This window comes from Numida meleagris, chromosome 2, assembly GCF_002078875.1.
Source record: "Numida meleagris isolate 19003 breed g44 Domestic line chromosome 2, NumMel1.0, whole genome shotgun sequence".
Lineage (NCBI taxonomy): Eukaryota > Metazoa > Chordata > Aves > Galliformes > Numididae > Numida > Numida meleagris.
In genome coordinates this window covers 15,000,660-15,024,147 of record NC_034410.1, presented here as the reverse complement: position 1 = coordinate 15,024,147, position 23,488 = coordinate 15,000,660, and the positions used below count along the sequence as shown (strand labels likewise).

The 23,488-nt window shown below is 36.4% G+C and overlaps 1 protein-coding gene across 5 annotated transcripts in view; it reads right to left on the bottom strand.

Annotated features, from left to right (window-relative positions):
- Positions 1 to 23,488, bottom strand: part of MPP7 (membrane palmitoylated protein 7) — a 149,096-nt gene that overhangs the window by 7,159 nt on the left and 118,449 nt on the right. For 4 of the 5 annotated variants that reach the window (XM_021386558.1, XM_021386560.1, XM_021386561.1 and 1 more), the window contains 4 exons: positions 16,390 to 16,428; positions 8,735 to 8,905; positions 2,074 to 2,154; positions 202 to 295 (listed from right to left, as the gene is read on the bottom strand). In XM_021386558.1, the coding sequence (XP_021242233.1) occupies positions 202 to 295; positions 2,074 to 2,154; positions 8,735 to 8,905; positions 16,390 to 16,428 (385 nt within the window). The remainder of the gene's footprint in view (positions 1 to 201; positions 296 to 2,073; positions 2,155 to 8,734; positions 8,906 to 16,389; positions 16,429 to 23,488) is intronic. The other variant, XM_021386559.1, reaches the window with a different exon arrangement.

Genomic DNA, 23,488 nt, shown 5'->3' with positions numbered 1-23,488 from the left:
TGTGTCTGCATATATTGCTTTTTTTTTTTCCTGTTTCTTTCAGTTCCTTTGAACTGCTTATGTACTGAAATGTAATTCTACATCTTCAAATCACTACAGCTTACATCCACTTGGAATTATTATCTAAAATTACAACCAGCCCCATTTTATAATAAAGCCATTGTCTTAACTATGGTTCTAGTTAAAACCTCTTCAACATACTTGTTATTCTGTACGTCTGTCTCAAACAAGTGCTTGGAAATGAAAATGTATTCAACACCATCGCTTTCTTGGCTTCTTCTTGCTCGGGTAGTGTCTGTAGATTCAATAAAAAAAAAAAAAAAAGAAAGGATGCACAAAACAACATAATGCAAACCAGTTCAGGAAACAATCAGAAGCCCACAGCCCTTGTGCAATACTCAGCACAGCGGTTCCTCGCTCCTGACCGACACGAGGCAGCGCTCAGCATGTGACAGGATTGAGTTTAAAAGCACGCACAGGGAAAAACACCACTGGACAAGTGTCAGGTTATCATTTTTATTAACTAGTGGAAAAATCCAATAAATTGAGGACAGCTGAATAATAAAATAAGCAGCAGTTCATAACAATTACCCCAACCTTGCCACTCGTTAAACTTATTAGCATACAAGACCATAAAGGGAAACAAAGTTCACCAACCTGATTTATAAAATGTTACATTCATTAACAACGCTTGCAGCTATGGTATTTGAAGCATGATAGTAAAGAAACGGGGTGTGAATTTTATGATTTAGTGCTTTTCAATTTCTGGTGATTCTTTTTTCTTTCCATGGTCTTGTATTATTATTTGCACTCTTTACTTTCCTTCACGCTCTAGGCATAAAGGCTTTGCTTACAAGCTTAATTGTGGGGTTGCCACTTACGGATAACGAACACACTTAAAAATCATACTTAATGCAAGATGCGTATTTACAGCATCACATATTCTTCATCATATATATGAACACACACAACCTGATTGCAGAAGCACAGTCTGGAATGCCACTTGATGCCTTGCTCTTCTTAGGCTGACACAAAGAGAAACATTTCCAAGAACGCCATTTCTCCCTGCAAGTCCTGACTTACTGAATTTCAGGGAGAAGGATTTCTTTACTTGTTTGTTTTAAATTATAACCACAAATTTGGAAGAGAAAAGAGAAAAGGCAGCTTGATGAATACTGGCAATTTTTAGAGAAATACTTTTGGGCAAATGATTGCATATGCTTCAGTGTGTTAAATATTTGGGAACATCTGGCTTTTTTGTTGTAGTTTTCAATACCCAGCTGAGGCAAATATTTGCAAATGAAATGACTTGCTGAAAACAAATGTATTCATTTTTCTACCTAGAAAATTCATTCATATGTATTTTTTATAGAATACCTGTACTTGTAAAAAAAACATGACAGCATTTCCTGAATGCAGTGCTGGATCCATAATTTGAAGGATCCCTACAGGAGGCAAAATTACAAGTACAGACAGACCAAGGAATGGACGTGCAGCTAAGACTGTCAAGCCCTCCACATGAAAGAAAACCCAATAAAATACGGTAGAATTTAATACAGAACAATGTTATTCATCATTGTTCAAATCATACAACACGGTCAGACAGCAGGAAAGAGGGGAGAAAAATCCCCAGATCAACTTTTCTAAAGCTAATCAAAGGGATTAAAATCATTTATTCATGGAGGGACAAAACTGTTTAGCATCCATCTGTATTTTTCAGCCTAATGTAAAGGGACATTTTGCTGAAAGCAAGCATTGCTAACAGAGTACTTTTCACCACTTCGCAGCTAAATCCAGCGTGTTCTTTAGCTGAGTTTCATTTACCAAACATTGCTGACATCAATCATGCTAAACTTGTAGTAAAAATCTACTGCAGTGCCTCTGAGCCAAAACGTCCTATCAATTTAATCAATGCTACTTAAAATACTACTGCAGCAGCACTTTCAAAAATTAGGAAAGTAATCTGGATGCCAAGCATGCATTTAGACTCAAATTTAAAAGTGCCTTAAGTTAATGCAATAATAAAGGGAAGCAAGTGTAGCATCAAGAGAATAGAAGTGTGTTTCTACTTACGTGGCACTGTTACGCCGTAATGCTGGGTGTCACTGATCAGCAATTTTCGTTTAAGCTCATTCAGCCCAACCCCTACTGGTCCTGAAAAAAAGAGACAGTGCCTTTTCCCAACAGCCAGGTTTCTCATCTTCAGGCACAAGTGCTCTCTGAAGTAAGTTCAAAGGACACACAGCTATAACACATACTGTCTTCTAACCATTTAGAAACACCTATGGATATAGCCTCTCCTAGGGTATACAGTGCTGACAAACACAAGGGGGGCAGATGGTAGTTTTTCTGGCCTGACTCTACTACTGAGGAAAAAAAAAAAAACAGAAAAAGTTGAATCATAAAATCGTTTGAGTTGGAAGAGACCCTTAAAGGTCATCTAACCCAAAGCAAAGCAATTTCTCCACTACCCTCAACACATCATATCCCCATCCTTGGCCCTACCACAGACTTGACACCTTAACCATAATAAAAATTGGCATGGCTATTCATTTTGCCAGAATATCTCAAACTCCTGGACCAGAGACTCCCATCTAGCAGGTGGAGGCCATGCTCCCCCTCCTTTTCAAGGGGTCAGGCCAGAAATGAGTGGGGAGAGGAAGGAAGGGCAGCTCCTCTCCATGGACTCGGCTCTCCCCAGGTCACAACCCATTTGAGGTGCTTTTGTTTCCTTCATTGTTGTTGATTTTCTTTTCAACTCTGCTTGTACGTGGTCTGCTGTCTGAACTGGTCCAAAATAAATGCTTCTTTCTTCACGTGGCTGCCAAAGGGAAACCACTCTTGGAAAGAGGTTGGCAGGAAGAAACAAAGACTGCATGGTTGTTTTCGGACGCATCCCATCCACATCCACTAGAGTACTACTGTGCTAGAAGTTACTCAGGAAGAACTGGTTTTGATTTTTCAGTTGCTCCCAACTCTTAGCCATTTGATAATGGTTCTTAGTGCTTCTGCAAGGGTACTCTGTCCTGTGAAATCCCAAAGGCTTAATGGGGCAACCACTTCCCACCTAAAGGAACGCTATTTGGTGTTGGGATGGGGTTCATGGTGATATGTGCATGAAGAAGCCCAGCTCTGGGTTCATGGGTTTCTGATGGAGTACTGGCTTTGTTTCCACCAAGTTAGGTCAAGAGCAGAATGCAGAAGAGAATCATTTGAATCATATCCCAAATGATACGAGAATAATATATTACAGAAAATTCTTGCTATTGTATGAAAAGTGATACAACCATGCATTCAATTCTTTCCAATAAAGACATTTTAGAGATTAGAAATACAAAATGTAGTAAGCATGTTAATGAAATAATGATATACTGGTTAATTACTAATGAGAGTCTGGTATCGAAAAGCAACGACTGACGCTTCATCACCTTGAGGTGCCTATTAGTATCTACCCTGTGTGAAGTTAGAAACACATAATGATGAAAGCGTCTCCTACTATCCCCAGACTATGGTTGCTCTGTAAAGTCTTAGAGTTGCATTTATAATTTTATATGTTTACATAAGTTAAACACAACTACATTTCAAGTTCCATCTCTGACCTGCCAGTAAATTAATCTATCAGTAAGTATAAATGTTTATTTAATATGGTGTACAGCAGCCTCTACTGGTGCATGTCTGCAGAGAAAAGCAATGTGTCATGCAGATAATGACATTACTTTTGTGCTTTTTATTTTTTTTCTCTTTTAATGGCACAGCTATTTAAACAAATACCAATATTTTTTTTTTGCAGAAAAGTAGTTAAAATTCTCAGTATATTCTATTAACATTGAATGAAACAAGTGGAATTCAAGTTAAACGAATCATTAAATTCATTTCAAGCAAAAAAAAAATTGTTCTCATCATATCTACACAAATATTATTTCCTTAGACTATACACTGTCAAATCAACAACATGCTTTCAGCTCTATTTATATATAAATAATCCAGGTTTCACTTACTGTGATGGATGCTTCAGAAACCTAGATCAGATCTGTTTTAAAGATCTAAACCTCATTACTATGCTGTCTCTCCTTCCAGATTACCATTTTAAACTCATCTTTAAATTTAACTCCTGGAAATTGTAGATTCCTCTTTTTCAGCACTGTGTTCACAGAACTTTCTTCACTTTAGCATATGGACACTGAGGACTGATTCCTGATCAGTAATGCCATCCATTATGCTTCTTTTTGCACTACATCTCCTGAGTGTAAAGAATACTTCTATTCTGATTCTTATTTTCATGTTGATACTACAAAGATGCTAGTTTTTAATACTTAGAATCTGAATCTGATTTGACCTAGAGAAGAGAAAAAAGCACCAGGATTGAGAAGGACAATCCAGATTCTCAATGCAGAATGCCAAGCAAGTGGGATACATAACTGTAGCATTATTTTAGTTTACTATAACTCACCACTGGCAGCAATATTAAGTGTTACAGTGACAGATTTAGTAATACTTTGCTTATTTTTTTACAGCAATATTTACTTTGCTTGCTGTTCCATGTTCAATCATATCAACCAAGTAGTGGTAGTACCATGCATAAACAAACCATGGCACCTAACTCACCTTACTGAGGGTCATTTGCAGAATTAGACCACCAATCACTAAAATTTGCACGAAGCTTTGTACTACTCAGACATGCCTCAAGAAATCTGGAAAAACTGTTTGATGGAATAAGTTCAGGTCTCAGGAAGATTAATCCCATTAGTTATTCTTCAGCAGCAGGTACAAAGTGATCTCCTAGAAGTCTGTTTATTTGAAAGTGGTCTTTCAGAAAAGATTTTGGAAGTTAGGTGCTACCACCTCTGCTGAGACCATAAGGACCTTGTGGAAAATGTGCATTGACAGAGGTTCTGTGGCTCAATTATTCCTTCTCTAGTAAAATGGATCAGTTTAATGCAATGACTGCACATGTATGTCCAACGACATAAGAAGCAGGAAAACAGAACGTCATTTTTCTGTTTTTTTAGTAAACTGTAACTAGCAGTAGGAATGTACTTTTAGACTAGCTGCTCATTGAAGCAGGATTGGGGAGTTTATACTGATTTTCTGACTGGCAAGACTAGCCAACGTACATTTCTGAACCATGCTGATCTACCTATGCATTCAGCCAGGAACGTTTAATGAAGATATCAAGTCTAAGTCGTCTTCTTTGTTGTTCAAATGGTTTATGTGGAGTAGTATGGTCATATAGTAGGCTACTTTCTAACAGTATTGCTACAGAGCTATTACATTTGTGCAAGTCACTACCAAACATTTGTTAAATGTAAGTCAAGAGATGTAGAAACGTAAGAGCCACTTCTGTTTCATTCTCCCCTGCTCTTAGGTATACATTGTATTCACACAGCTCCTCCATGATAAAACTAAAAATGATGGATCTTATATTTTTTAACATAAGTAACAGAACAATACAGAACTCTTCCAGTCTTTACATTTCTTTTTTCTGCAGTGGTGTCCAGAAGGACTCCATTGTGGAGACTGCAGACAGCCTAGTACAGGGACAAGAAAGGCTTTTCTGATTTGTGTCACATGCCAGTAACAAGAGCTCCTTTGTGGTTACCAACCTCTGGTCCTTGCTTCCAGCGCTGCCCAGGGCAGATGCATCACCACAGATAACCACAGCAACTGAAAGGCCTTGGTTGCCTCTGGTGATAATGCTGTGTGCACACAACCATGTGCATTCTAGGACACATGCTCGTGGTTTGCTATTTCTGACCTTGCCTTATTCTAGCACTGTCTCCTTAGAAATTTCTGTTGTAGATGACACTATACCATGTAAAATTACAGTATATGGCACATCCATTCTAACTCTGCTAGTTTGGCCTTCATAACTACTGAAGAAGAAACATTTGTGAGCAGGACTTTTTCCTCATTAATGTAAATGAAAATTCTCTTGTCTAAATAGTATGGCTCATATCAAAATATTCTGTCTCAGCTTGGTAAGGCTGCAAAGTATCATGGTTAGGATGCAGACAGTATTTTTGAAGACCTTAAGGATTTTCTGTAGCCTAGGTATGGTAAGTTATCAGAAGAACACTGGTCACATGATACTGGATAATTTCACTTATAGCAGACTCATCACATTCATAATACCTGAGAGACAGCACAGCAGAGATATCTGTAACATTATCACTCCAGATTATCCATTATTTTAGCCCCAAGAATATACGGAGCTTTTTTTTCATAAGCGTATATTTGCAGACAGGGTAAAAGCTTGACTAACTAATACATCTAGCTGAGGCTGAGGCTAATATTATATCACATTACAGGGCACTAAAAATTACTATGTGTGCAATTTGCCTTCTGTAAATTAGAGCAGATCAATTTAAAATGAGGCCAAAAGAAATTTCTCCTTCGCAGTTGTCAAACTCTCTCTCTGACAAAAAGGACAAACCCCCAAAGCCTTCTAACAGTAAATTATGCATTAGGCATTAGCATAACACAGCAGATATTCAGTGTCCCCACCAATTAAAACTATACATTCATTATCTGTCCCTTCGTTTCCTGATAACAGTATCCACCTTTTATTTGACAAATTATACTGTATGCTGCTACCGGCACACAAAAAGCTTGTTGAATGTATTCACTCCTACTATACCTGTATTGCTTAGCTCTGCTACTTTTTCCACATTTTGCCCAAGACATTTTTATGGTATTGGCCAGACTTAAGCTGCTCTTAATATCCAGAGAAAAACATTAGAATTACTGAAGTCTGCAATAAATTTCTGAACTGCTTTTGTTACTAAAAAAGCACTCTTTCTTCGTTTGATTTATTACAACAAAAATCAAATGAAATCTCTAGATATTCTTTAGATCAGACACATGCAATTTGTTACAAAAAGTCTACTTATCACACTTTTGCACTGCATTTTGTTGATGTAAGTGGAAAATCAACTCAACCACGTTATTACTTGTTGTATATAGCCCACAATCTCACAGTGATCACACGAGTAGGTGGCTGAATTTTAGTTCTGGAAAGTGACAAAGCTGCTTATTAAAAACTAAACTTAATGTTCCCTTGGATAAGACTGATATAAAAACATAGCTACTCAACAGTACAAAACAGTCCTTGAAAGAAGGTCGTATTTCTCTGCTCTGCTGCTTTCAGAATGGAGGAAACTTTACTAATGATGCAAAAGCCTACGTGCTACTGAAAAAGAAACAATAACTAATGAGACATTATTCATTGGTGGTTATGGTTACTCTCACTGGGCCTCCAACAGTTTTGAAACAGTTAAGATAATATACTTCCCCTTTTTTTTAGGAGACTGAAGCAATGCATTTTGATTAGATGCTAAATACTACATGGAACCTATGGCAGCGACAGATTATGGAGGAAGAGAAAGCTGAGGATGACATCTTAAGTCTTCTGCAGCTACATTTACATCTGCTCTTGGCACACAGAAGTCCAGCTCTCATATGCCTTTCTCTCAACCTGCTTATTTACTTGTTCTAACACAGTAGGTTTAGTTGCTCTCCATGTATATATTCTGTCTTGACTGACCACAAGTATTCATTCCATTTTTTTCGTCTTTTTCTACATTACTATATTGATTGATCTTTAGGAGCAGAACACTACCTTAATTCTTATGAGTTTCAGCACATACTGACAACCAGGTTCAGATTAGTCACCACGGTAGCTATATTTAAACATTATCTCTTTTTATTTTAGCAAGGCTGTAGACATTGTCTCCAAAAGCGTCCTTACATACTAGTTGGGTTACTCTATCTAAATTGGTGGTCTACAAGACAGGTGAAAACTGAATGGATGATCATGCTCAAAGGGTAGGGGTTATTGGTCTGTGCTATACTGGATGGCTCACTGCAAGTAGATCTCCTCAGGGGTCTACTGTGGGATGTACCGTTTCATACCTTCATTAAAAAAACTGGAAAAGAACACAGAATAGCTCCCTGTTGAGTTTGCAGATGCCAAACCGGTTGATTTATGTGACTTGTCTGAGGATAGGGCTGCAATTCAGAGGGACCTCAGCAAGTTACATGAATGGGCTGGCAGATCTTTGGAAAATTTGATGAGGACAAATGCAAAGTTCTGCACATATGACAGACTGCAGTATGAGATGAGGACTGACAGGCTGTGGAGCCGATTAGATGAAAAGGACCTGGGGGTCCAGGTGGCATCTGAGCTAAGCACGTGTCCACAGGGACACTGGCAGTGAGGAGGGCTATCCTGGGCTACATCAGCAAAAGGATAGCCACTGAATTGAGGGAAGTGATTCTTCCCATTAGACACTGTGAGAAATGGTCAGCCCATGCTGGGCCCTTTACTGCAAGAAAGATGCTGATAAACTGAAGCAAGGCCAGTGAAGAGTTTCTAAGATGGCTGGAAGATGAAGCATAACCTTCACGTGAGACAGGCTGAGGGAACAGGGCTTGGAGAAGAGATTGCTTCAGGGGGACCCACCAGCACCCTTCTAACATTTGTTGAGAACATGTACCCTGCGTCTTCACTGAGGTGAATAGTGGGAACAAAAGAGAAGACATAGTAGGAAGACAAGTTCCCAAAGGTATTGTAATCAGAAACCTGCTCTGAATTCAGAATTGCTCCTGCTTTGAGTGGGAAGCTGGACTAGCTGACCTCCTAAGATCTACTCCAATCTGAATGATTCTGGGGTAAGTATTGCGCTAATCAGCAGTCCTTCGTTTTACCAGGTTAAAAATAAGGAAAACAACTTACCAACCAAAACTACAAGCCTGTATTTGTCATTAGGTTGTCGTCTATATTTTGCAACTTCTTCATATGTTGGGATATCTGCTGTATCGTACTGATCACTCTTCTTGCACTCATACATAGATTTGTTTGTTTTTTTATCTTTTCTGCTAAGGCGAAAGCTTCTTCTAAAACCAGCTGCAATAAGAACAGGATTTTTTCAAAATAAGAAAGCAAGTCTATCCAAAGCTGAAAACAGTCTCTTCCAAACACTCAAGGACTGGTCCATGAAATAAAAAAACGTATTGTGTGTTTAATAAGCCATGTCACTACAATGATTTTTTTGCCACAGTTTTAAACTGTATCAGATGCCTACTTAAACTGAAAAATTAGGATTACCAATTAAATCATGACATTTGCAACAAGTTGTAAAAATAATTACAGTAAATTGTTAACATATTTAGATAATTTGAGTACCTTACACATTAGTATGCATACACAAGGAAAATATTCATGCAAGATGGACTCTCATACCACACAATGCATTTCTATTAAATCATCATGGCATACAGACACATCAAATACAACATATGAACACATCTGGTGGTTGAAAGGATTAATGGAAATTAATTCCTTGAATAATTTTTTGTGCTTGACTCCATGCTGACACCATAAAAAAGCACACAGAACCTTTCCTGAAGATGTTTAAAAATAAAACCAAACACTGTTAGTTAAATTCCGTAACACCATGAAACATGTTAGACAATACAGCTGCCGTATTATGGATATGTTAGCATTAAACTGAAAGTTAATATTCCTATTAAATTTGCATTTACAATTTCCAATTGCATCAACAATGTTACATCTCCAGTATCTATCTGCAAGACTGGATATTTCAAATAATCACAAAGGAGATTATCATAGACGTTTTCAAGCAGAACAGTATAAAAAAGGCTTCTAACACCGTATTTTAAAAACTAATTTAATTAATTTGTTAATGATTACCTTACAGTTCTTCAGTAAATCCTTAACATTAATTTTGCTGGTATCTCTATTGCACTACTTTTGTTCTAGAAGGACTGCAAAACTGATTTCATTATTTGGGAACAGTAAAGTAAAATTCAAACTACACTTTAAAATTACTGAAAAAAATCCTGACACCTTTTTCACCCCAAGAATATTCTGTAGGACAGTAAACATTTGTAAACTTTTGGTGAACCCAAATTTTTCAGCAATATATTTTCATATACTTGTAAAAACACATTTGTTTAGGTGTTTGAGAAGTAGTCGTATTACAGTTTCATCTTCAAAGGCAGTATCTGGCAAATTCAAGACTCACTTCTGCAAATACTTAGAAGCAAAATCTTATTAAGCTGAGTTACAGGCTTAGCATGTTCTGCACAGTTCCATTTAGCATAAATCTTTGCAGAATCTGGATCAAAAATAATGTTAACCAACTTATTTTTGCTGATGTCTCTATGTTATGGGAATTTACAATACATACATACATACAAATAAAAATTCAAAATATGAATAAGTAAAATGAAAATTGATGAAGAAGAGCTAACATCCACAGAAAAGGACAACAGTGTTTTTAAGAGAGGGGGGTGGGCTGAGATAGAAGAGTGATGGAAATATGAGATAGGAAAACATATCAAAATACACTGAATTATGCTACTTTCTTCTGTATATGAAGAACACTAGCACTGAAGTGACTGCAATGAGAAAAGTCTTGACAAAATACTGATAACTGTAAACACATCCAAGAAAGAGCCCAGGTGATCTTGTCTAGAATAGCATGAAAATCCATTAGGATGCAAGGATGCTGCAGGGAACCTGCTTTACCAGGGGGGCTGGACTCGATCTCTACAGGTCCCTTCCAACCCCTACAGTTCTGTGATTCTGTGATGCAACATAACCACATCTAACTGCATACACAGTTGTATAAAGAAAGGTTAAAACTAACACTAGCAATGCAGACACATAAAAGGGGGTTGTAAATTTCCTGAGATCTCATCTAGAAGGCTCTAGATTAAAAAACCGCTCTAAAAGCAGGCTGAAAATTATTTTGAAAATTGTACTCTATAAGCATTTATAGAAAAAAAAATAATTCTTTATCACTTGCTTCTAAACAGTTGACAAAACAAAGAGCTCTGTCAAAGCATACAGCATCTGTATATCTACAGAAGGTTCTGCTCCACGCTAGAAGGCCAGAATTTGCCAGCTCCATTGCTGAAAACAAGGGGAGGCAGCAAATGAAGCCAAACCAATCCTCTCTGTACCAGTTTGGTTTTGGTCTCACAAACATCAAGAGCTCCATGCCTCTGGGTAGCTGTCTCACAGGAGCACATTTACCAACAGCTCCTTAACTTCAGCTTAAATACTTGGAATCTTCTGGAAAAATATCCTTTTTGCAAAATCTTCATGACTGATTCAATCTCTACTGTTCGGTTCTAATAAGACCCCTTGTAATTTATTCCTCTTTTCTCCACCCACTCTATCCAGATTTCATTACCAAACCACAGGACGTGGGTTATTCAAGAATTTTCATTCTTTCCTCTTAAAAGAGAAAAGAACTGACTTTGTGCATGTACATGTGCTTGTAAAAAGGAAAAAAAGAAGAAAGTTTTTGGTGCAATCTTTATGCTGTGTCCCTTGTTGCTTTTACAGGCTATGCATAAACCATCACCAAGACTCAGGTGACACAGTTCCACTGCTATTGTGGGTTTCCTTGATGAAAATATTCAGTATTTCCTTGACTGAAACTCACTGATGAAATGAAAATAGTAATATTTTCCTATATTTAAAGATAGTTCAACAACTTCACCTAGGGCTTATTGGCTACAGGAAAGCCAAGAAAAAAAGAACACACAAATGCTGGGGACACAGACAATGAAGGAGATTCTCAGCGTGGCAGATTTCTCTGCAGCGTGCTAGTGAAAATACTCCGTAAAACTACTGCATATGAAAGAACTGTGATAGCTCTGTTATTTGAAGACTATTGTTAATCTGAAAGGTGTTTTTATCTATTCTTCCGAGCACATCTGTATAGCCCAATACACAACCCCAAGAAAGCTTGCTCTAAGCTACTTTCAAAACTAAGGAAAACAAACAGTATAGAAAGAAGGGATGAGACTGTTTCCAATATATTCCCCATTTTTATGGTACTGCTACTGCATTCCTTGAAACATGACTCTCCCCCTCTCACATCTGCCATTATATACCCTCACATTTGTGGCTTAACTGTACTATGACCTTCAGAAGGTGCTTTATAAAGAACTGTTAATAAATATTTTCTATTGAACTCTGCATTTATAATACATGTTGGGCAGCTATGACTGTGTAAAAAGATTAAGCTGAACTGAAACTACATTATACTTGCAAGGCAGGAGCACATTTGTGAACAAGCAAAAAAATATTCTCACAGTGTCTGCATATTTCTCAATTTAGGAAAGATGAAAAATCAAACTTCATATATTTAAATTAACAACAGAGCATTACTAAAAATATAGTGAAAATCACCATAGAAAAACAAAAGCAAGATTGATTTGTGATAGAAAAATGAAGTTTCTATAAAATGATTAAGCTTGAAAGTAAATTTCTAAAAGGGAACAGAGGGAAAAAGAATTAGTTGCCTGAGATATTTGATAAAATAAAACTCAGTGAATATGAAAAGAGTTGCGACCTATACTGTCTGCAGAATATGGATATCAGCAAAAATTAATCTTAGCTGCCAAGTATGCAGACTATAAAATAAAAGGGGAAAATTCTGTGACTACAGCAACATAAAATTGCGAGCATTAAGAAGCTTGCACCAGTTCACTGGTTTCAGCTATATGACTAGAAGCCCACTGAACATGCTAACCCATAAACTGCCCCTGGAATGTAACAGGTTTGGTAAAATAGCTGCTGGGAAGAAAATATGAAGAACATTCTCCAACTTCAAATGCCTCCAAACCGTATGGCATTTCTCAACATGAAACAAAAATCATAAGCTGTTACTAATAAACTTAAGTAAGGACCAACAACGATCCAAGAGAAACTACTTATCTCTCTAAGATTAAGAACATAAACAAACAAACAAACAAAAACCATCTAGAAGTCTGACTATTCTTCCAATCACTGGCAATGTACATCCTTATATTTGCATAGAGAAATCCACTTGGACTTCATGCAGAAATCCAGACTGAAAACTGGCAATGAAAACTGACAAATACATCCTGTCCTAAAATACTTTTAAAGGACAACAATGTGAAATGCTGCATTTCTTTAGATTTAATAACAACATCCTAAAGAAGGGAACAAAAATTGTGACTATGTCAAGTAAATTTAAATCCAAATGTTTATGAAACTGGAAAGCTAATTTCTCAAAGAGAAACTATGCTAAGAGGAAGTATTATGATTTACATTCACCTATGCTCCATGAATTCACCAGTAAGGCTCCAGAATGCTATAAAGCACTTACATGTGCTTTGTTCATTTTCCTTCACTAAAACAAGGACTAAAGTATGCATTAACTCTGTGTATTCTTCATTGAATTTATTCCAAACTTACATAACTTGTAGTGAACAAATGGTGCTTATTTGTAAATGAATTTACATGTACTTCTGGTATTCACATGGCATATTACTGACAAAAATAATTGTGGCACCATGGTCATTACCAAGGTGCAATATTTTTACGAGGTATTTCTGGATATTCTTTTTCCCCTTCAAAATATTGGCATTTTTTTATACCCACTCGTATACTGAGTATTTCTATTGTTACACAGGAACTGCACAAACACAGAGCAGACTTCGTACTCTGCCTGCTTCTGGACTGATTCCCAGCTTGCACATTTAGACAGGGTTAATAAAAATTTAGATTATGTCTGGATTTTTAAGACAAAATTGAGACTAGTAAACAGATGATATTCATCTACATTTACTGTATATTGATAAAGGTTCAAGCAATGTTACTACGTTTTAAGATTGGCACAGACAAGGTCCTAATGTTCTCCCCAGCAATTCCTCAGGAAATTACAGCAGAAACATACAATACTACACCGTAACTTAAGTATTAGAATTCGGTGAAAAATTGTGAAATTTATTTGAGTCACTTTAGAGGGCAGAGTTTAAATTAACAGTATGATAACCCTGAACACAACGGATCTGAACCCAAACCATAAAGACATTCTGCCTTCTGAAAGCTGACTCTTCTATTGCTCTTCGTGACCACCTCATGCATGTCTGAAGTACATAGCCTTTCAGAGAAGTCTGGATATTCAGAGAACATCTTGGTTCACAAATCAAAATGTGAGCAGATACAGAGCTCGAAACCCACAAAAGCCATAACATTGAATTAAAAATCAAGGACAAAAAATAGAACTGTTGTGTTTCAAAGCAGCATGAAATACAACTTACTATTTTGATTTTAGGAAGTTGTCAGTGCATCTGTAATTTGCAAATTGTTTCTAAAATGTAGATGTGCCAAAAATTCACCATGCTTGGCTGATACTAACTGTTTATATGTGTGACTATAATCAGCTCTAAACACGAAGTAATACAGCTCAGCTCCTTCATTACTGGTTTAGAGAATTCAGACTGTCTTGTTCTTGTGACAGGTTATAGCCCACAGACAAGCAGTTAACTCAGGCGTCACAAAAACATCCAGAACTTGTTGGTGTGACCCAAGTCCTTCAGCGATCATATTTTAGGCTTAGTTTTCACTTTCGTATCAAGATTTTACGTTACAATACTGAAGACCTGCCTAGAAATATAGTTACTTAGTAAGCAAGGAGAGCAATAAATGCCTACCATCCTTCAAGAATGCTCAGGATTTGCTTCAAAAAACAGTAATACAAAAACATGGATGGACATTCAGAATACTCTGTTTTCAAAATCAGACACATGCACTGACAGGAAGCCTGATGCTTTCTAGGGGAGTGAAGAGTTCTTGTGATTCTACCCCAAAACTGGTCTTAGCCTCAGATAGGTCTATTTTCTGTATGTTGTTCTGTCTTCCAGCTCCCGTCTCTGTCACCTTATTTCCAGCAGCACAGACCCAGCATGAGAAGGCTGCAGGACTGTCTGTGGACTGATGGCAGCCTTCTAACACATGGCAGCTCTCAGAAGATAAAGCCATTACCTGCATTGTGCGGTTGTTCTCCAGTAATATTTATAAAGGTTTTGCCTATGTTAATAACACCTCATCTTCATTTTTTGTTCTTTGCATCGAGAACAACAGTAGTTTCTTTCTCAAGACATCTCCTTCCTAGATGATGGAGCCATTTGGCAACTGCTGACCCCAATGTTTCACTGAAAGGAAAACAGTATCAAGAAGACAAATTTTGTTTTGCTGCCCTCCTACTCATATAAAGCAGCAATCCACTAAAATCTGATTTCAAAACCATGATAGTCTGATCCTGAAAATCCATGCTACCTGCATCTGCAGTCAGAGAGAAAAGATGAAAAAAAACTTTCCTTCTTCAAAGAAAATATCTAGTAACAAAAATGTAATGCAGCCAAAATCACATCCAAAGTCCAAAGCACTATTTTCCAAGTATGCTTCAATATCTCAATGCAATTGCAATTCAACATTAATGTAGTTGATTTACTAACAAATCCAGAAATTTATTTTCAGCACAATCAAATGACCATTAGTTATTATGTGAATGCATGACAAAATTATACTCCGCTAAGGTTTTGAAAAGAGATTAAAGCTCTTTCAGTTAGATAGTTCGTGTGTTCCCGGTGCTGTTTATATACCACATTTAAAAACAGCACACTACAATATGAAAACCATCTCTCATTTACAGTCCTGGTTTAAGGTGTTTCAGTGAGCCCGATCACTTGGATGTACTAAAGCACTTTGACATGTTTCTTCCTGTTCCGCTTGTAGTAGGAGGATGAAAGCCTTGGGAAAAGGGCTGGTTGCCACAAAATCCACTCCAGCCAGCCTTCAGCTGGCAGGAATTCTGGACAGTTTCAACTAAAATATTTTTACATAGCTTTTAAAATGGCACAAATTAAAAAGTTGAAACATACAATGGAACATTCACCTTTTTAAAATGTTACTTTTGTTTGAAATTTGGAATGCTGAAGCTGAAGCCAAAGGACTCCTTCTCCTCCTCCTTCCTACTCCTTGCAATGATACATTGAGCTCAGGCTAGCTTTAAAGCTAAATTTAAGCTGTTGGGTTGTTAAGACTTATTTTATTTTGTAACATGGAAAAAGAACCAGTGACTACAAATTTGCTTTTTACTCTTACTGTACAATTTTGTGCTCACAAAATCGGTAGATAGACATGTACAAAGAAAGAAGAGGTAAGCAAAATTTGGACAAAACCTTGAAAGCGTGTCTTTAAAGTCTTAAACTTTTCATGATATAGTAACCTTTCTGTTGCGTTAAATACATTGCTGTCATAATATGCCTAAAAAGTCAGTATTTCTCCCAAATTTATGTTTTTTATTTAAACAGTATTTTAGTATGTTGTTATTAACCAGATAGTGGCATACCACACTATATTAATCCTTTATGTCAAATCCAATGAGCCATTTTTAAAACCTTAATATTCATGCTTTTCTCATGCATAGTACAGACATTTGTATGCAGATTACCCCCAAAAGCAAAGTGGACACAGTAGTTCCAGGGAAAAGGAGCTGAAAGAAAAGAAGAAATTGTCTTTTGTAACCAATTGCTCACCTAGATAGGATCCACTGTTGTGACCAGCACATTCAGCATCTTCTGGACGAAGGGTAAAAGCATACAGAATAAGAGCCAAGAAATAAAGCAGAATAGTTAGAAGCCCAGCAAAAAATACAGAAGTACTTTAAAATGACAACTGTACAAAGCATAGCATTAGAAAGCCTTCAATAAGCCATTTTCTTAAAAACATAAAACAACACTTATTGTTTTATATTTTAGCTGAAGATGTTCTGGAATTTTGCAGCATGCACACTGATCTTTTCAACTTCTCAAGCGGAAATTTTGATGACAGCAAACATTCTAAACAGAATTCTTACAATGTATTATTCACGCTTTATCAGTTAATAGAAATTATGATGCCACTTAAAAGAAAGCAAAATGTTTTTGATGTAAATCAAGCTTTTTTGTAAATTATACATTATCAGACTTCAGCTTTAAGTTTTGGCTCACTGGATTAGACAGAAAGGTTTTTGATCAAAAACACATCCTCTCATTTGATATAAAATAACTATAATGTATATTTTTACATACCGGAGGCCCTTTGATCAAAAATATGAGCTACAACTTCTAATGCTTTATAAACAAAGGCCTCTTAAGTTAAAAAAAAGAAATACAAGAGATCAGCTGCTATTACTTTAACATACGCTGCAAGCATAACAGTAACCGGCTACACTCGGAGGAAAAACAGTAAAGATGATACTACATGGATGAACTTTCTACCGTCTCAGAGAAATACTTCTTCAGTATTAATTAGAAATGCAAGACTTCTCTTGGCCATGTAATTAAGTCAGAACCACTGTCTTCCAACCCAGCCCACCCAAATTTGGCACTGTTTTTGCATGATACTACTTGTCTTTACACATCTTCCAACGGTTCGAGAAAGAGGGAAAGCAGTTAAAAACAACAATTCAAATAATAGATCTTCACATTAAGCAACCAAGAACATTTTGGTACTTTCATCTACTTTAAAAATGATTCAGTCTATCTGGTGGCAATATAGAAGCATTTATGTACAACACCTCTTAGAAACATTTGACTTTTTTCAATTTAATTCTAAACACATGTTCTCTAAATAAAATTATTGGGCTATGCAGGGAAACTTTTGTACATGTACCTTCAATTTCCTCTGAGAAGCACAAAGGAAAAATAGGAAAGGAAATCATTAAATGGAGTGAAAGCACAACTTAAGAAAGAAAAGTTAAATCTAAGAAGAAAAATGCACCTACCACACTCAACCGCTTCCTCATCTTAGAACAGCCAAAAAAACAAAGTATGATTGTTTAATACTTCATAAATAGGAAAAAAATGTAGCTATGTAAGCTCTCTAAAATCCTCGACAGCACCTATTATATTGAGGTATTTACCATCACACTGGCACTGCGTTTAACTTAAATGTTTAACTACATTCAAAGACAGAGAAGGACCTGAAAAGAAATCCAAATATCGTGTGTGTACTGTAAGCTTCCTATAGGAGATCTTCTGCTTCTGGTAGCATTGCTTTTACCCAGCTGTCAAGGAAGATCTCTTTTGTATTAAAGGCAGAGTTTGTTAATTCCATTTAATCAGTCTTAACCTAGAATTTCTAAGGATCAGTACCATGAACGTGATCTCAGTATTTTTCTGCACTTTATGTAACAGTTGCTACTGCCCTTGCAGCTCGGTTTTGGAGGATTCTTTTGTATTTTTTGGAATGTCTATAGCTGTAGCTTAAATAACGCTGAAAGAATTCATATACTCTGTCGTTATTTCTCTGACACCACACTAATATAATAGATCTACTTAAGACTTTCTGTTTACCCATAGTAAATCAATACATTTCTGCTTCCTTGACAGTGGAAAATTTACATTTTTACAATCATTTTAGGGCTAGCACAGAAAAGCAACATATAAATAATGGATTTTTGTACACAGAGATATTATATTTGAGATTTATATGGATTTATAGATTTATATGGAGATTTTACAATCTAGATATTATTTAAATTTCCTTTGAAACTTGAATAAATAAGTCTGAAATACAAACATTTCAAAGTTTCCATGAAGCTTGCCTCCCCTCAGAACGTGAATATTCAAGAGATACTTTAAAATCTTTCATGCATGACTGACATTTCAAGCAAAGGCTAGGTCAAAAGTCTCCTCTCTATCTGAGTAGAGAGAAGAGTTTTCCCATTTCATCCCATGAAATGGATACAAAAGGATTTTCTGCTTGAGGGCTTATTCTAAAAAAAAAAAAAATTAATTTAAAAGACTTCTTTAAATTGTGTTTACAGTTTATCACTTTTTTATCGGAGAAAAACAGGTATGTACACATAGGTATGCACTCACACAACTCCGCCTGCACAGCTGGGAGATGGCAGAGCTACAGCAGCTGAGCTAAGACAGTTGAAAAGAACCCAGGCCTGTGGTAGGAAAGGGAATGGTCTTGATTCATTGATTTAATTCTTAATTTAATGCTATAAATTAAAGATGTTAGGATTCCCAAGTGAGTCAGCTGATGCCAGAGAGCAGAAGCCAAAATGTCTACAAACTGAAGTTTAATTCTGAGATGGAGTTCTGAAACTCTACTTTTTTTTTGTTGTTTTGTTATAAGATTTCCTTCTTAATACTGCTTTTGGTTTTCTTGGGCTATTCCTAAGGTTGAACATAACAGTTCGTAATGAAAAAATGTGGGAAATAAGAGGGTTTTCACAGCTTAATGCAGCCATGGAACAGTCGTCACCACATACAACCCAATTCAAATTTTACTAGGAATTTTACAAGGGCTATTGTCTGTCCCTATTAAAACCAGAGACTGTTTGCCAGTAAACTTCATAACTAACACAGCTCTGTGTGAATCAATTGTATGTATGCAGCAGATATTTGCAGATACATGTCAAAAGTTCCAAAGTTTGTAGAGAGGAAAATTAGGATAGAACATCTCAGGCCAGTTTTACTAAATTGAAGCAGCGTGGGAATGGAAGCAGAGATGTTTATCTGGAAGGAAAAAATAAGACACTAAAAGGACAGAGAATAAGGAGTAAGAAATCTGATAGGAAATAGGAAAATAAAAGCAGTGACAAAAAAAGAACAAAACAAAACAAACAACATAAGACAACATAGAACAAATAAAACACTGAGAAAAGAAGAAATACTATTAATTAAATGTAGTGCAATAAGGGAGAAGTTACAAAGAAAATATTCATGGAGCACCATGACATAAATGAGAAAAAGAAATAGGAAACACAAGTGCAATGGAAGCTTAGAATAGAAGCGGTTTTATTTTAGAAAGATTTCAGGATAACCAATATGCTACACTGCAACAATGCAAAACAGCAGTACATACATTCTATTTTTGTATGTATTTTAACTGAAATTTTTTTAGATTGATTTTGGGGACCTCATCTAAACTATATCACTTAAGAAGCTCACAACCTGTGCCATTCCAGAACTTCCAGAACTCTTTGGAACAGTCCAGCACCAGGTAAAAGTTTTTAACTCTTGCTGACTTTCAATCATATTTCATCAAAGAATCTCATTTGAATGTTTCTCAGTTTTGAAATTAAAAACAGTAGCTCTGTTTATATTACATAATCCCTAAAATTCTATTTCACTCTACTAAGCAAGAAATTGTGTAAGAAACGGTGTAATACAATGACCTGCATTACAATGAATACATTAAACAGTTGATTTTTCAGTGATGCACCACACAGCAATTGACATTTATACTGTTTTGCAGTTTTTATCCTATAGGGTTCTATACGTCTAATGATACACATGTTTTCATGTTATAGAAAATTTAAGGTGGTCTAATTTAATTATCTCATAACATCATCAGATAACAATATCTCTGCAATTTGGAAAAAGAAGAAAGATAGTCTTGTGGTGAAGGACAGAGCAAGAGTTTATGAGATCCGTTTCCACTTCTGTCTCATGTGATCTTGGTTCAAATGCCATCCAGCTTCAGGTTTCTTTAATTTCTCTGTGGTAGTAGGAAGTTAGTATTTGTAAGGAAAGAAGACTTCTGAACAAAGATGCTAATGTGCTAATTTAACTCTAAAGGTCTGGCATATTTTTTGTCCTTAATCCTAACTACTTGCAGGTGGGCAATCGAGTATCAAATAAGAACACAGAAAAATACTGAGAAGAAAGGCACAGTTAAGCTTGTGCAGCGATTATAACAAGCAAGAGAGTCCTACTACCCATTTATCCTAAATGCTTGTTCTTCAAGTACAAGTGGTACAAAGCATTCATTCTTTCACCATATTTAAATTCTTTTGTTGGCAGAACACGATCTTCAATTCACAAGACACTCATCTCTGGATAAACTGGGATACATCTTGTTTGAATGAATACCATTTGGCTGCAGTTAAATCTTTCCTCTTGCTCATACAATGCCAATCACATACGGTAAATCAAAATTGAAAGTAAAATAGGTTTTAAGTCCTTGAAAAAACATATGATGACTTTGCCACCGTAAGCATTTACATATAGCATTACATATACAGAACAAATGTATTTTCAAGGGAAAGACCTCTCTAAACAGCTCTGTTGTATGTGCTTCATACATGCCCATATACACACAGAGCATGGATATATGTATATCATACATATACACATGTGCATGCACTGCGTAAGTTAACAGAAGTTACTGACTACACTAGTATAAAATATAAAGTTACCACTAATTTTCATACCAGAGACAATACATATATACATAACAGAAACTGCTATGAAAGCAAAATTATGCTGAAGGGATATAATATATTGGCTGATTATTGTAGTTAGTAACTGCAGAACTGTAACCAAATTATTTGGTTATTACCCAAAGAAGTTTGCTTTCCTCCCTCCATCCCTCTCCCCCCCACCCCGAAAAAACACACACAACAGTTGGTCAATGTTTTATCTACAAATTAAAGTAAAAATTAAAGTAAGCTACAAATGTAAAAATTGCCATGTTTCCTGGCAGTGACTAGTACGCTAGAGGATGATTACTCTTTGTATTCAAGTTAGCAGACTGGGAACTATTAAATGAATTCTTCTCTGTATGAAATCTCTTGGCACTCCTTGGACTAGATGCAGTGAAAGATTTCACAGAGCCAGCTCTGGCTGCAAAGTTGTGCCCAAGCTGAGTTCCTAAAGCCAGGAATTCTGTTAAGCACTATTCAGTAATATCATAGAAGCAGCTTCCATCCGAGCTGGCCTTCAGCCATGGCTAACAAGCTCAGACACACTTGAGTGGATTTCATGCAGCCAGCACTGCCCCCTCCCTTCTACATCCCAAAGAACACTTCATGCCCCATGTCAATGTCAGGTGTATGGCAGGTGCACTCTTCCAGCACAGCAGGCTAGTCCTGCTCACACAATCTCATGCATCTCTATTCCTTTACTCCCATTCCATTTATGCTGTTTCTTCTCATTATTTTTTTCAATACAATTTTCCCATAGGATTAATGCACAAGCAACACTGCTTTTTCCTGAAAATTCACTGCTGTTAAGTATTGAGAAAAACACTGAAAAGGCTTGAGAGGTTTGTTATCCTCTCATCACTTTTGCACTTGTAAATAATGCTATCAATTTAATCAGCAGGTCAGTACATCTAACTGCCACTTATCTCAAGCTTTTAAAACTTTTAAAATCTTATTGAAATTAAAGTGAGGGCTTTCTAACCATTAATAAAACAATGAAATGGGTCAGAGTTCATATTAGCAATTTTTGCACTCACTGTTTCAAAAACTTTACCAAAACAAGTATGTTAGTGTTCGATTTAAACTGAACCAAGAAACAATTGAATGATAGTATAAATATTGACTATTGCAACACTCTTGCATAATACTGTTAGTTGTACTTATCTGATCGCTTCAAAGCCCATCCTCTATGGAGTTATGTCTAACAGGTTGATGGGCAAATTTTCTCCACCCATTCTTCCATTGTCCTTGTCTCCTTTCCCCACTGTCCCATATTTGTCCTTTCCTTCATTCTCAATACTAAATTTCACTTCTATACTTCTCTCCTTATTTTAAAACTAAAATTGAAATAGAAAGTCTTCCCAAAAGTAATTTAATCTAGCTTCTTGCAGGATTTGAAACATACTTAATCAACAAAGCAAATCCTGATCAATGTTAATGTTACTGTGAATAGCTGTTGACTGTATTTCAGAGAGCTCTTGTAGTTAAATACAACAACCCTCCCCAATTCCCAACACTGCCTTGAAGAGAGAGACAGAAAAAGAAGTTCTAAGATAGTTCTTGCATAAAATCTTGACTCATTTTTAGGTTAACTTTGAAGTAGAAGGACATTACTACTCTGGAAGCCCACCTAGGAAACCAGAGCTGATTCACATTGTCTTGGTATTCAAGAAAACAGAATAATTATCTTCAATTCTCCCTGTTGAAAACAATGCCATGTATCCAGATTTACTCCTCATTACAAAATGTGGGATGTGGGGAGCGAGTCGACTAAACAAAGCAGGCTGGCATCCAGCACTACTTTCCATTTCTCAAGAAAGCTTCCTAGTACATGTCTCAGTCTTCCCAGGAAATGGACTTCTATTAGCAGATCTGCTGAAATCAACAGATGTTTGTCTTTTGGAAGCTATACGGTATTATCAAGTGGCAAATTTCCCTTTCCATCCAAACTGCTATGGAAATTCAGGCCATATGATTGGGTGGGACCTACTGCAGTAGCAAACCTTCTGTGTATAGCTGGAAAGATCTACAGAACATCATTTCCCCACACAACTAGCCTTCCAAACAATGAAGAACCTTGTATCAAGTTGAAAGCCTGTAGCACAGAACTTCAAAAAAAAAAAAAAAAAAAAACAGATGAAATCAAGCATTACCAACTTCCTACCTCTCTACAAGGAAGTTTTCTAATTAAAACTTTAGAGGACATGCCCAGTACAGAAAAGGGGAAAAAAAAGATGGCAGACCTTTCCAATTTTCTAATCTCTACATCCACTTTCTCACACATTTCTGATATTGGCAATATGCTGTTCGTTCAGCTGAGTAATGCATTGCTTTATAGCATCTCCGAATTTTGGTATGGTATTTACTGTACACAAGTATAGACAAGACCTCTGAATCTCACTGTTTCACTGCCATTCTTGGTAACTGGAAAA